Source organism: Zonotrichia leucophrys, chromosome 6 (genome assembly GCF_028769735.1).
Source record: "Zonotrichia leucophrys gambelii isolate GWCS_2022_RI chromosome 6, RI_Zleu_2.0, whole genome shotgun sequence".
Taxonomy (NCBI): Eukaryota; Metazoa; Chordata; class Aves; order Passeriformes; family Passerellidae; genus Zonotrichia; species Zonotrichia leucophrys.
Window position 1 is genome coordinate 22,378,482 of NC_088176.1, and position 14,555 is coordinate 22,393,036.

Below are 14,555 nucleotides of genomic sequence, written 5' to 3' on the forward strand. Positions count from 1 at the left end.
CTGCAAAAAAAAAAAAAAAGGAAGTAACAGGAATGAAGTCTGTGTGGTCTTTAGCACTCTTGATTACTATGTCAGATACAATTCCTTTATAAATTTCTGTATTTTTCAAGTTGCATCAACTAACTATTTAAGCTGTTCAAGTCAAAATTAATCTAAAGCTATTCTGAATTTTGGTGTAAACTGGGGAAAGTAAAGCTGGTGTATATTTATTTTATGCCTCTTCAGAATTCAGAATCAAAACTTTGCAAAAACATATTGTAATAATGGATAAACATTATATACTGGAAACAGTGGCGGGATTCTATTCTGCTTGATAGTTCAACAGTATTATCAATTTAATTCTGATTCTCTAGTCTTTAGCCTTCACAGTGACTGGAATTAAAAGGAATTGGCAGAAAGAGGAGGATATTAACTGACCAAATCTGATATTGACACCATTTTTGTGACAGCAGAGAATCTTGTGACACCATCTGTTGGATCAGGTTACAGAAAAATGCCAAGGGCTAACACTAAAACTGCATTTACAGTAACAAAGACCTACAGTCTGAATTAATCAAAAAGCAAAGACAGTCCTTTCATTCTATAGCTATTTTCCCAATTATTCAGTTAAGGTTACATTCATCATTGATTTGTTTATTTTTAACTGCTGAAATGAAATTACTAAAACTAGTAAACTTATAATTTTTCATTCTTAAAAAATATCTAAACTAACTTTGCTATGTAACATGCTGAGCATTTTCTTTCACTTATACCATGGGCTCCCACATGTCATTTATAGCTGTGGTCACCTAAGATCACCAGCTTGGGGGACTTTATTTGTTAGTCCTGGAGCTCTTGATTCTATATTGTGGTCATATGAGTGAATCATAATGATATATAGGAGAAAAAGCGCTTTTGCAGTTTTAGTGGCTGTGCCTACCAAGATCAATAGGAGCTTTTCATTGATTTAAAAAGGGTCAGGGTTTTGCTGCACTTTCATACAGGACTCTCAACTGAAATGCCAGGGCAGTGTTCCTTATAAAGCAGGCCAGTCCACAGGAAGTCTTTATGAATACATATAAATATTACATTGACAGAGTAACAATAATTTTTTCAAAGGTTTTGTGGGTATAAAAGCATAAATAATATCATAAATAACTACTGTCATTCTGTCAGGGAAATCACAACATCAGAACCAGCTCCATGCAGGGCACTACAGTGAATGGTCAATACATAACACAGCTAATACATCTGATAGCAGCTGAAACTCATCCGATGAGGATGATGAGGCACCAAACACTGCAGAAAATAACATCTAATAAGGTCTCACAGGGCTCTGTTTTCATAGACACAGTAAAGGGAAAATCTAAGTCCTCAGGCCTATAAGTAGACAAAAGTAAAAAAGCCTAAGATCAAAGTCAATACGAATCTGTCCAGCTGGTGTCCTAAATAACAAAGTATCAATAATATGGCTTTTGAACTTACAGGCAAGATTGAAACCTTGGGGAAGTTATGCAGTGTCTCCCATTCCCTTCTCAGGTATTCAAGTGAACCCACAAACACAATGTGCTTGAGTTCATGGTAGTGAAAGTTGCTGGCTCGTAATGGCATCACTAAATTTCTTAATCCAATCAAAGCAGATTTAACATCCCCAAATATGCAAACGACTACATGCCCACTTAAAACTGTCATCGCTGCTTCACTTCGAGTCTAAAAAAAAACAAACAAAACAAAACAAAAAGACAAGGGAAAAATGAAACAAAGGGAATATTAAATCATATATTGAGTTTAAAACCAGGAAAAATACAACTGTCAATATTGTTCATGCACAAAGAAATAGTTTGATACAGCTATTCATTTTACCCTTATTCATATTTCATTAAATGTGCTCAGCAGAAAAAAAAAAAAACAAACTGTTCTTGATTGCAAATCCTCTGGCATATGGGAAGATATAGTATTGGACCAAATTCTGGTCCTGTGCAAATTTCTATACATGTGAATTGTGACTCTGGCTACAAAGTACTGTAGGTTTAGCTAAGGATTACAGAAAAGAGATGCAAAGTCATGCCCTGGCTGACAAACCACTGGATGGGGTTTTCCAGTGCCAATTTGGAAAGGAAGACGTTGAGTGTCCAGTGCTCCTAGTAAGGCTTTGTGATATTACTCAGATCTTGTGAGTTGAGGACCATAACCTCTTAGAGACAAAGCTCTTATTTAAGGACAAGCTGCTGCTTCTCTGAGAAGCAATCCATGAATGCCCTACACTGCTCTGCTTTCCAGTGGATGCCCACTATATGCCACAAAGCTTCTCACAGTAACAAAATACAAGGGCAAGTTTGTGACTAATACTAAACTTTCAGGCCATCTGGACTTACTGAGGAGAAGATCTCATGGAGAATATTCAAACAGAGTCCAGAATTATCTTCTTGTCTCAGTGAAAGAATAACTTTTTGCACTAATTTCAGCATTGTTTAGTTCAGTTGAGCAGGCAACTCAAACACCAAGATGATTAAATAAAGCCACATGGAAAAAATTACCTTAATTTCTGAAGCCAGTCTTGGCATTGTAGTGCTCCATCACGTAGTTGGAGAACCACTGTTACCATATTGCCAAGAAATTGTACACTGTCTACCATTACACAGAAGTTTTGCCAATGAACAAAACTAAACCAGTGGCAATACGCAAAATTTTCCTCTCACTTATCCACAGTGTAAGTCATTTTTTCTAAATTACAGAAGCATGGTGGTGTGCAATTAAGATTGGAATATGCAGCAGATACATTCTTTATGTCAGAAGAATGGGAACTCTGATTAGAAGTTTTCTCATCAGTTAAAAAATGCATGAGCTTTCAGTTTCTCCAGAGAAATTGCACTGATTTTCATACAGCTTGACCAAGAGAGTTGTCTTGGCCCTTCAAACAGCAGAAGACAGGAATGAATCCTCAAGTGAAGTATCTAAGCTGTCCCATACCTCTGCCCATGCATCTGGAATACTCAGACTTTACAAGACAGAGAATAAGTCTTGAAAGCAGGTATGTAAAAAATGTCACTCCATAAATCTGTATGTAGCCATGTATGGCAAAAATCTCTTCTAACTACCTGATACTGCTGGAATGTCACAGACCCAAAACAGATCCTGGGCAGAAAAATTAATTCTTTTCTGACTGGGACATCATCAAGTATCAATTAGAAGACAACCTGGGAAATCTCATCATCTTCAAATTATGCACTAATTTGTACTTGTGCGGTCTCTAAGGACAGCATTAAATTTGCATAGATATGAATGTAGACATAAATTGTGGACTGTGAGTTTGAAAAGGTGTAGGGAAGCATTTTGCTGGCAGTGTATTGGTGATGATGCATGAAGCAGAAAGAACCGGGGCAGACTTGCAGATTCACAGGCTGGTAGTGGAAAAAAATAACATAGCATAACCTAGAGATGATAGCTGAGTTGCTCCCCAGCACCATTTGTGAGGGAACACTTTTCAAAGTAGGGCAACATGCAGTTTGCCAGCTAAAATGTTTACCACAAAGGAAGATTTTTATCTCTATTACAAAAGGTTGTACAGCAGGGCTACCCCTTCTTGCTTGCTGATTACAAATAAATGATGCTATTTAAAGCTGTTCAGGAAAACTCCATCTCAAGCTCCATCTCCAAAATTTAGAATTTACTTGCTTGGCCATTTAAACACTGATATTGCAATTCCAGGCAATGTCAGAGTTATTACAGAAACCCCTGAGGAGAACTGGAGACAAGCTTTTAACCCCTGATTGCTAGAATAACTGGGGCTGTCACCATCGTTGGCTACACCATGCCACAGTGCAGGAAAATCTAAGAGAGCAGGCTCAGGAAAAGCTTTATGAAGTGCGACAAAGTGAAGATCCACCAGGGAGTTCATTTCAAATATAATCAGTTTTGCGTGTGAGATCTGGGGTTAGTTACTTGCTACTCTTAGGTATAAGTACATGAACACAAGTGGCATAAACTTTCAAAATAGACTGTGATAGGCCTCCTAATTATTTTTAATGACTTGAGTCAGTTTGATGGTTTTCCCAGTTAAAGGAATGAAACAAACATAGACAGGGCTCACTGCAACGTGCTAGAGTCAGAGTAGGAATATTACTTGCTCTGGCCTATTTGGGCATCTTGAAACATTGGGAATTGAGAGAGGAGTTCTAAGAGAGCAAAATTAATAAAAATAAATTAACAATAATTAATAAAACATCAATAAACAAGAGATAAGTCAAAACAACAATTGTCTGTGTTAGAATCATTACTCTCTTGAGTAAAGAGAAAAGTGGGGTATGGAAGAATTCAAGTATTTTTAATCTTAATTCTCTATAAAGATTTAAACCAAATATGTAAATTTCAGTTTATGAAAAAGAAATTCCCTATACTGGATGACTTTTTATTGTTGCACTGGGCACAAAGATTTATGCAATCAAAATTCTTTAACCAAAATCCTAGCTTTGGTTTCATCACTCTTGCTCCTGATTTCAACACACTGGATTTTGTGACAGAGATGAACTTATTTATCCATTAGACATCAGTTCTATGGTTTAAATAACCTCTTTTCAAACACAACTCCTCATCAATACCTACCAAAATGACCTTTTCGATGTCTTTGGCTGGACACCAATGAAACATCCCTGTAGAGTCGTATTTTTTCACGTTGGCATCCATATTGTCAATCTGCTCATTGCCAGGAATTAACAAGGGGTCATGCCTGGGGAAAAACAAGTTGAGGACAGCATAAATGGAAAATACTATGAATTATGGATGGAAAGACATCCCAAGAGCTATGTACAAAGAGGGACAAAAGTAAAAAAATGAAATGTATTTACACTTTAACATGGTTTCAATAAGGACATTTTTAAACAAAAGTGGCATACCAAAACAAAAACTTAAATTTTAAATGTTGGGTGCAGTTTCAATGACTTTCTATCCTCTTTTATGCCAATAACAACTTAATTTTAAATAGGGTTTTCTGACACCATCACATCCATCCAAGATTTTTTCTTTTCAGTCCCACCCCTCTGAAATAAATATCAAAGTTCCTATAGGCATCTGCAATGAAGTAGAAGGGATAGGAACAGAGCCCCATGCTGACTGACTGGCATAAGTATGGAAAGCCAATTACTTGCTTTTACCACATACAACTTCTGACGTGATGCTCTTCACAGTAAAAGCTTTAACAGGCTGCACTTTAAATATTTTAGCAATTTGCCCAATCATATTTTGCTTTCCCAAACTGAAGCCTTTTAAAGATTCAACAGTATGTCATTTTAGAGCAGACTGACTAACAAATGCCCACATCTGGAATACATGATTTTAATACCAAACAACAATGTCCATTTTCTCTGACAACTCTACCTGTGATAACCTTCCAAGTGTTTCTGCTGGAACATTTTAAAGCACAAGGCTTCTCAAAGGAGAAGCAAATAAAAGATATTTTTATGAACTTGCTCTCCAGCTATATAGCTACATCTAAGCGCAGACACAGAGTCCTTTAATTTATATGCTAAAATCAAACATTAAATTAAGTACTAAGTGACTCCAACACTCACATGCTGGTGAAGAGCCCTAAGTGACTGCATTATGCAATAGCATTAACAGAATCATATTCACAAGGTACAGGGTAAACTGACCCTAAAATCTTGTATTTAGTATGATTCAATAGTGCTTTGTCTGGAAAGCTGCAGTCTTTACCTCAGGTTTTTGTCATAAATGCTTGAAATATCTTGATATAGAACTGTAACATTTCAAAGAAGTATTTGCAATGTAAGAATATGCTAAGTGCTCTGAGACAGGTATCCAAATTTTAAAGCAGTTTGCCCTTTGAAGCCTGTTAAAGAAATGCCCATATGCTCTGAGCTCTTAAAACAGGAAAGTTTCCTGCTTTTAAAGCATTTGAACCAGCACACTGTGGTGACATCCTCTCTTCTGCATGGACTGCTAAAGCAGACTGTGAACATGGTGTGTGATATAGGTTAATTTACCTTGAACATGGTATGCTAAGTTACCATGCAACCAACGCTTGCTTCCTATGAAAAGTACAATCTCAAATTCAGTCAGGATGATCAATTACTGTGATTTCATAGCCATTGATTACAGATCCATTGAAATCAGCAGAAAATTCTCATGTATTTCACTCAGGGTCAACTCCAAAGAAAGTGGTTCAAAAAAAGTTGAGAAATTATTAACACAATGTTCCATTTAACCCAGAATCTTCTGATGCTTTAAGACAATCAACGCCCCACATGGCAAAGACATAGACTCATCTGGAAAGAAGAAACACTATGTTTTCAAAGTTTTTTAATTCTCTCAGTAGAATACAGTTCGGTGATTTCACTGTAACCCACTAGCAGCAGGGAAGCCCTACTGGACTACCTGGAGTCTCTGTTTCTGCTCCAAGATGAATGATGACAGGCCTTGCATAAGTGTGTTCCCTCTTTCGCAGGAAGCAGAGATGAAAAAGCTGTATCAAAGGCGTTTGTTGTGGGGGCTTGGTTGTTGTTCTGTTGTCTTTTTTAAAATTTCTATAAAAACATATAGACTCTGCATTCTCTTGCATCCATCAGCAAGATGCAGCCATGGTAGTTTTGTCTGGGAGCTGAGATGCCACTCACTGGGCATTCCCCATCTGCTCAGAGGTGGTACAATAAGATCTGCAGCCATGAAAAAGCTTCAATTTGAAGGTTGCACTAATGTTCAGACTACATTTAGCGGTGCCCTGTCCCAGCTATTTTTTCTAATGGAATGAGTTATCTATATGCTTCAAAATAAGAAAGTTTGCCAAAATATTAGGAATTCCAATGAGGAGCTTCCACTGAGGAATGATTTTCTTTCTGTTGTTTCAGGGTTAGGTTTTTTACCCCAGTACTTCCACAGAACATTTCTTCATGAGTTTTCTAGAGGAGCACTGAAAATTTCACTTTTCAAAAGCAAAGTTCACCAGTCAAATCACATCTTTTCCTTTCAGAAATCAAGCACATTTAAGAAGGAATTTTCCTTTCCCCCATATCCTTCATCAGAGGAACTGTAATAAATCAATTTTTGAACAATGCCATATTCTAATTTTGTAGTCAGTGTTTCCTTTCTGCTCTGAGATTTAAAATTAAATAGATTACCTGAAGCTTTAACACAAGTGACTATTTAGCAATACTCTAATCCCAGACATAAAAATGATTCACAGAAATGATACAAATTGAAAGGAATGTTATAACAAAGCAGGTGGTATCAGATATCTGACATCCAATTACGGTCAACTGCCTTGAGGTTTGAGGCAGTTTTTAGTGTGAGTGCTTAGAGCCCAGAACAGTTCTTTAGGGCTTTGCATCCTAACAGGGAACATTCAAAGTACCTTCTTCCAAAGGTTTATTAGAATATTTTAGGCTTAAACATAAGTTGTTTCAGAGAAAAACAGAGCATGTGAATCATCAGATGTAATCCCCTGTTGAATTTTTAGGCAACAAATTGCGATTTTTTTAAAAAAGCCCTTTGGATTTTTAGTTTTTGGTTTTTTTATCAATACATGCATTTATTGGCAGCATCATAGACAGTTTAGACTCTGCTTTATTGCTTGGAGTATAGCAAGTAGGAACCTTAAAGGAAGCAAAAAGGATGGGACACGCAACATGAAAACATGCTAAGAGAAAATATTTTCTACTTTTACTCCAGGATAATGGATTATTGCCTGAGAAGGACTCTGTGATATGACTAGCCACATTTTGTTTCACAATATGTGGGGCTATCCATGTAAGTGGGTTTATTAAATTTAAATCTTCTGGGCGAAGATATCATTTTAATTTCTCTTTAATCAATGTTGTTTCATTCTCCGTAAAGTGATCCCTGAGGCTGTCTGTGGACCTTGGAAACTCTTTGCTACTTAGGTCCAACTTTGTCCTCAGATGTTACTGAGTGTATCAGAAGATACAACGACTTATGCATTTAAAAACTGAATTGATCAGTTATAAAATAGTATTACTACTTTGGACAAATACACCCTCATTAATCTGATAATCCAAACCTGTTTTGCAAATACTAAAAATTAATTAAGATAGACACACAGAGAGGCCAAAGCTGTCAAATCTGCCTAAGGCATTTGGACACCCTCTTCCCATTAAAATTTATTTTACACAAAGCATTACATTTGTTGCCCTTACAGCCAAATCATGGACTGAATGTTTCTAGAGCCTTTCTGCCTCCTGATCCTTGAAGATGGCCTTGTCAAGCTGTGCTTGAGTCACATTGGCAGGTTACTGCAGAAATGCTTATATTCACACAGCAGTCATTATGTTCTTCAGGGCTGCAAAGTCCTCTGATTCAAGAATTCAAATCATATGAAGAAAAGCACTTTCTGTCAATTAAACCCCTAGTACTTGTTTTAATTGAGATGTTGGTTTTTATGACTTGCAATGACCAAAGCATTTGGTCCTTCTGGCTAGGAAAAGACATGTATAGCCTATATGGAAGGAAAGGAACAGAAGTTAAATTTCCCTCATCCATAACCCCAGTTTAAAAATAGCTTCTCTGGTTCTTATAGCAGATATTACATACACATGACTTAAAATGAAGAGCAAAATGCCATCTTTTCAGGGTTTTGAAGAGCCTATAACGCCACTCATGTGCAATTAAACTTGAAAACGATGCTAAATGCCAAGCTACAGCTGCAAACCCAAAAAGCCTGCCTGGAAGACAACAGCCTAAAGCAAAACCATAAATCCCACTTACAGCAAACCTACTGCAAGGAAGTCAACATTACATTTTAAAGAGTATTGCTTCCCTAGCACACAGTTATAACCACTGCAAAATCTGAGGTTTTGAGTCTGAAACTTTTGGGTACTCACTGGGGATGGACAGAACTAAAAAGACTATTCAGGACTAAAGGGCTGCCTCAGTAAATGGCTATTGTTAAACAAACCCTTGTATTATGTCACCCTATGTCTTATGCCATTATACACATGCAATTGAGAACTAGAGCAACATGCCCTTCCTGGTCTGCAGTGGAACTACCCTGAGTGCTGAGCACTGGGAACAAGAATGCTGGGTGACCAGCAGGGAGGACCCTGGTGTTGCCTGAAAGTAAACTCTAATCTCTTAGTCTTCACACATTAGTAAGACAATGTCTTGGCTAGTTTTGGTTCTGTCCTCCAATAAAATTCTCTTATATAAAGTCAATGCAAACCACACCTGATAAAAACACTACTCCTCTTTAACCTGTGTCTGTTTAAGTCTGCAACTCTGCCTTTCTCAGGTAGACATATCTGGATTTTGTGCACAAAAAGATATTCAGCAGTCTGCTGCACAAGATTCAGGGTCTTAGAGACACCCTGCCTGTGGTTCAGGAATTTTGAGTTCTCCTACCTGACTTAGGGGTTTGTGGCTATGTCTTAGCAAGTGTATGCACACAGATGCTTAATTTTAGGAGGAAGGAGTGGGTTTGCTGAAGGTAAGAGAGGAATTGAAGACATGCTTAAGAACGTCTCACGCCTTCAAAATTTCTCCTACAACTACCCTAACAAATTGTGGCAATTAACATGCTGTTAGTGTTAGATGTGTGCAGCCAGTGCAGGTGCTAATAATTGAAAAAGCATTTAGAGCTTTTACACCCTGTCTGAATATTTCATGATGTGCTGCATGTTTCACTATTTACTCAGTGGGCCTGTGTCACTTCAATCTTCTCTGACTGCTTTGACTGGTGCTATAAAGCTCAACCAAGACAGAGTGACGGCTTGTCACAGGAAAACTCCAGCGACTCCAGCAGCTCGCTGGGACTAGCTATGAAGGTTGTCACGACATTCTGATGGAATTCAGCAAATGTTTTGTGACTAATACACCCAACATTTGTCGGCTACCATTAGCCATTCCCCGTGACCCTGCAGCCTGTGTGGATGGCATTAAGTTGTAATGAGAATTTGTTGCCTCTGTGTGTTACACTAATGACACTCTCTCACTGATCTTTCCTTTCACAGGTTAATCAGAAACGAAATTTGTAAGGATTCAGTGCCCAGATGCAGCAGGCTTTAGAGAAGAAAACCCAGTGTGACAAGAGAAAGAAAACCTGCATTTTACTGCTAAATGCTTTCATTGTCATATTCAGAAGCTATCCTCACATTTTTACAATCTCACACTGTCTTTTTTCCCTAAATCTAGGAAGAAGACTGTATGTAATACAGTGGTTGGTACCTAGTGCCTTGTCCAGTTTATGGGCCAAACTACAGTGTTAATTGTTCTTTCTTCTCTCTTGCTCTGAGCAGATGTTGCTGGTTTTACTATTCTCAGAAGCCTTACTGAAGATTTCCCATTAATTTATCAAGACTACTAAAAACAATGATATAAAGCTGCTTACTATAGGAGTCTTGTTTTTTAAATTATCTCAATACCTAAGGACACAATCAAAATATGCTTCTGAAGTATGAAGCCTCTCACATAAAAAAAGAACAAAATCGTTAACTTCCAGACTTTTCCATAAGCAATTTAATGAGGGGGAGACAAGGCACACAGTCAATGTGTCTTCTGTTTTTAAGATTTCCCATTTAGATCCACTGAAGCTGCAGAACTAGTAATCTTTGAGGGGTAGGAGAATGTACCTGAAAAAATAATTTCTCATTTGTAAAAACTAAACCCACAGTTAATTGGCATCATAAATTATAGGAGTGTTTTTGTCACTTAAATGAAGAGTGTGACATTATGTTTAAAGCACTGTTGCCAGTCAATGTTTATAAGAATACTTTTTTTTTTTCTTTAAACCTAGTTTATAGCTAAAGAGCTTTTTATTTCTATTCCTTTGATCTGAATGCATCTCCTGTTACCCTGAACTTTATAAAAATTGTATTTTTCTTCTGCAGGATAATTCTCCTTTCCTTTCCTGCTCTCTCATCCCAGAAGGACTTGTCCAAGACTTCAAGTAACCTCAAAAACAAAACAAAACAAAAAAAATATCAAAAATCGGATGTTGTTTTTATTGCCATAGCTTATAACACAACTACTGTATTGGGTTTGCATGGCCTGGTTTTGGCAGCCAGGGTGCTACAAGGGTGGCTTCTGTAAGAAACTGAAGTTTCCTCCACTGGCCAAGGCTGGGCCAATTAGAAATGATGGTAACACCTCTGCTATAACAGATTTAAGCACAAGGAACAAAAAAGTCCTGGTAGGACCTGTGACCCTGTGAAGGAGCCCTGCTGGAGCAGCCTGTCCTTGAGGGACTGCAATCAGTGGAACAGCGACCCAGATTTCAGCAGTTTGCAGAGAACTGCTGCCCACGGAATGGACCCACATTGGAGAAGTGCACAGAGAACTCTCCCATGGGATGGACCCCACACTGAAGCCAGGGAAGGACTCCTCTCCCTAAGCAATGGGAAAAACGACATGTGATCGCTGACCATAAACCCCACTCCTCATCCCCCTGCACCTCTGCCGGGAGGATGCAGAGCTGGGAAGGAGGAAGAAGTGGGGGGAAGATATTTTGAGGTCTGTTTATACTTGTCATTATCCTGCTCTGATTTTGTTAGCAATAAATTCAATTAATACCTCTAATGTGAGTCTGTTTTTTGAGTAATCTCTGCCATTATCTCATAAACCATGAACCATTTGTTCTATTTTATCTCCCCTTCCAGCTGTGGAGGGCAGTGAGAGAGCAGCTTTTGAGGGTGTCTGACATCAGCCAGCACCAACCCACTACAGTCTTCTTGAAACCTGGGTACCATACTTCTGATCAAGAAGCCAGCCCTTCAACAAACAAATGGAAAGGAGACAAATTAAACAGGAAACCAAACCTACCAGTTCCTGGTCTACCAATAGGATTGAGAATCAGGAGGCTAAAAGATACTACCGCCAAATTTAAATAATTTAATTCTATAGTATTGTTAAAAATTGGTGTAAGACAACATGGCAATCACTGAATTACTCCTGTTGTTCCCTAGTGAACTTGTAAAACTGAACCAAGAAGTGAATTATGCTATTATATACCTGCTGGGTTGCAGCTTGTTAATCATTGCATATTAGCACTGCACATAGTCTGGATATAAATTTGAGTACAAAATTGAAACTTCCAAGACTGAGGGACATAAATATATACCATTATTATGCCTCATTCATGGGTTTTCACCTTTTCAAACCTTACCTTCATGTCTGGTTTAAGGGAGTCATGAAAAATTATCAGAATCAACTTATTTTACCATTTATGGCTTGAGAAATGCTTCTCTAGATCTGCCATCACTTTTTCTTTTTGCTTCTATGAGAAAGCTCACAGTTTCATTTCATGGAAGGGCAGCACTAAAATGGCAGAGGCAATGCATATTCATGCTGAGTGGCACTAGCAAAAATGTGTATGTACATTTAAGTGTATGTGGCTTAGTGGGTGGATGAGGAGATAAATTTGCACAGCCATTGTTCATATACTTAAAATATTATACACAACTTCAGGAAAAAAGACAGGAGGTTTCCTCCTCAACTTCAGATAAATAATCTCATTAGGCTTCTGGAAATGTATGCCAAAGAGCTCACTTGTTTTTCTGTGTCATTTAGCTGGGTCTTGACAGTTTCTGAGCAAGTTTTATTGTTTGGTTGGGAATTATTTTAGATCTTCGATCAGAAAAAATCCTCAGGCTTACGAAATTCTCCTTGGCAACACACTGAAAACCTAGTGTCCTCTGATGCCTCTGAATCTTATGTGATCTGGGACACTAATGATAATGACCCTTTGCTGAGTATGCTACTTGTCTAGAGGCCTATGTCAACTACACCACTACATCCAGAGTGGACAGGGACAAACTATTTGTTTGCTCTTCAGGCCCCTTGGGCCCTGTCATATGCTATTTGTTCTTGCATTAAGAGGTAGTTTGACTCGGCTGGGCTGACATTTCCTTCAAGTCAGTGTATTCCACTCAGGCAGTAGCAGCTACCAAAGCAATAAGTACAGACTTGAGGCTCAGCAACAATCATTTAAGTGGCTTTTTTGATTCATATCCAGGGCTTTTCACATTTTTACTGGTCATTCTGAATCCAAAATGACACATTTTTTTAAAAACTAGCTTTTCTATTTGATATTCAGGCAACGTAACCTCCTCATTGTTAACGTGGCTGCTCATCAATAACACACATCAGAACCTGCAACTGAGATGATGAACAAGGACTGATACTGCTGCATGACACCAGAGGCATTGATCAGTTCTACTTTTCTTCTCCACCTCATGAAGGATACCTGATATGTGACTACTCTCCCAGTCACCCCCTGCCTTCCTTTTCCTTCCATTGCCTATTTAAATTTTACTTTTTACTGTAATAGCATGTCCTTGTGTTCACATCTTAATTTATATTTTTTCCTGTTGGAATTCTAGTTATTTCAAAAAAGTATCCATGCCTTTGTGCCTTTAATGGGACAGACTTTTGCTGATGTAAAACAGGTAAAAACAGTCATGACAATGTTGAGCATTTTTCTGGTTAATTTGCATTTGTAGATATTGTTGGAATTTCAAAGATTTGTTTCTGATTGACTAGACTCTTCTAGTATTGCATCAGTGTGATTCTGCCCATGCCATTTGATGTGATGCAGCATTCAGTTAGAACAGTGGCTTCCTAAATATGAGTCTAGACCATCTATGATGCGCACAAAGAGCATTTGTATATCAATTTTCTATTTATATCAGTTAGCAATATATTGTAATTTAGAGTAATTAAAAAGGTGCCATTAAAAAAATTGTTTCCAATCTATCTATCCATTTAATATTTGGTAATGCGGATTTCTACTCATGTATTAGTAAATCTCAAAAACTCTCACTCTCTGACCAGGTCAGACCACTTGTCACAAGGTCCCAGGGAATCCCTGTGATACAATTTCCATCCTCTGTTCTAATCCAGCAATACAAGAAGTCATAAAGTTTTGTCTGATAGCATAATACCTTCCATCACTGGGGGAATCCAAAACCTACGCAGCACTTTCAACATTATCTTAACTGTAGGGCTGCTCAGAATGATTCAAAAGTCACAATTTGGATTTCAATTTATTAATGAATTTTTCACATATTTGTTGTTTTCATACTCCAGACTTCTTGGCTTCCAGGCTCCTCCTAGATCCTCTGGATCTCAAACAACAGCTGAGAAAAAGTTTGCAAAATAGCCAGCTATTTCTGGGCAGGTGGAACAGGGGCAAAACTGACTTGAAAAAGGAGTTTTTAAAGCAAATTTACAAAAAAACTTCTAAAGATAAATATCAGCTACAGACATGACAGTGCTTTAGCTGATTTACCTCTTGGGTACTTCTAGCTGACATGCACTAAAGATTTCTGGGCAGGAAAGCAAGTACCTGTCACTTTCTGTAATTTACAAGGATAAGAAATAGCAGATTATACAGTCCACCTTTGTTCCAGAGAGGAGAAAAGAGTTTGACCATTACAAACAAATCTTATGTTGAGCTCTCTTCTGATTCAATCCACTTTGTCTTTTCTAGCACCTTGGACCAAAGTTAAGTCAGTGTAGATAAAGAACAAAAGGAAGAGACGGTTGGGTCTGGGGAGAAGCTGAGGGTGCCAACACTGGGCTGGAGAATAAATTTAGCAGCAACAGAGATGAGGAAG

General features: G+C 37.9%; 1 protein-coding gene across 30 annotated transcripts in view; it reads right to left on the bottom strand.

The window, feature by feature from the left end:
- The window catches only part of KCNMA1 (potassium calcium-activated channel subfamily M alpha 1), a 411,073-nt gene that overhangs the window by 51,448 nt on the left and 345,070 nt on the right, over window positions 1-14,555 (bottom strand). For all 30 annotated transcript variants that reach the window (XM_064717021.1, XM_064717019.1, XM_064717018.1 and 27 more), the window contains 2 exons: window positions 4,582-4,705; window positions 1,465-1,689 (listed from right to left, as the gene is read on the bottom strand). In XM_064717021.1, coding sequence (XP_064573091.1) covers window positions 1,465-1,689; window positions 4,582-4,705 — 349 coding nt within the window. The remainder of the gene's footprint in view (window positions 1-1,464; window positions 1,690-4,581; window positions 4,706-14,555) is intronic.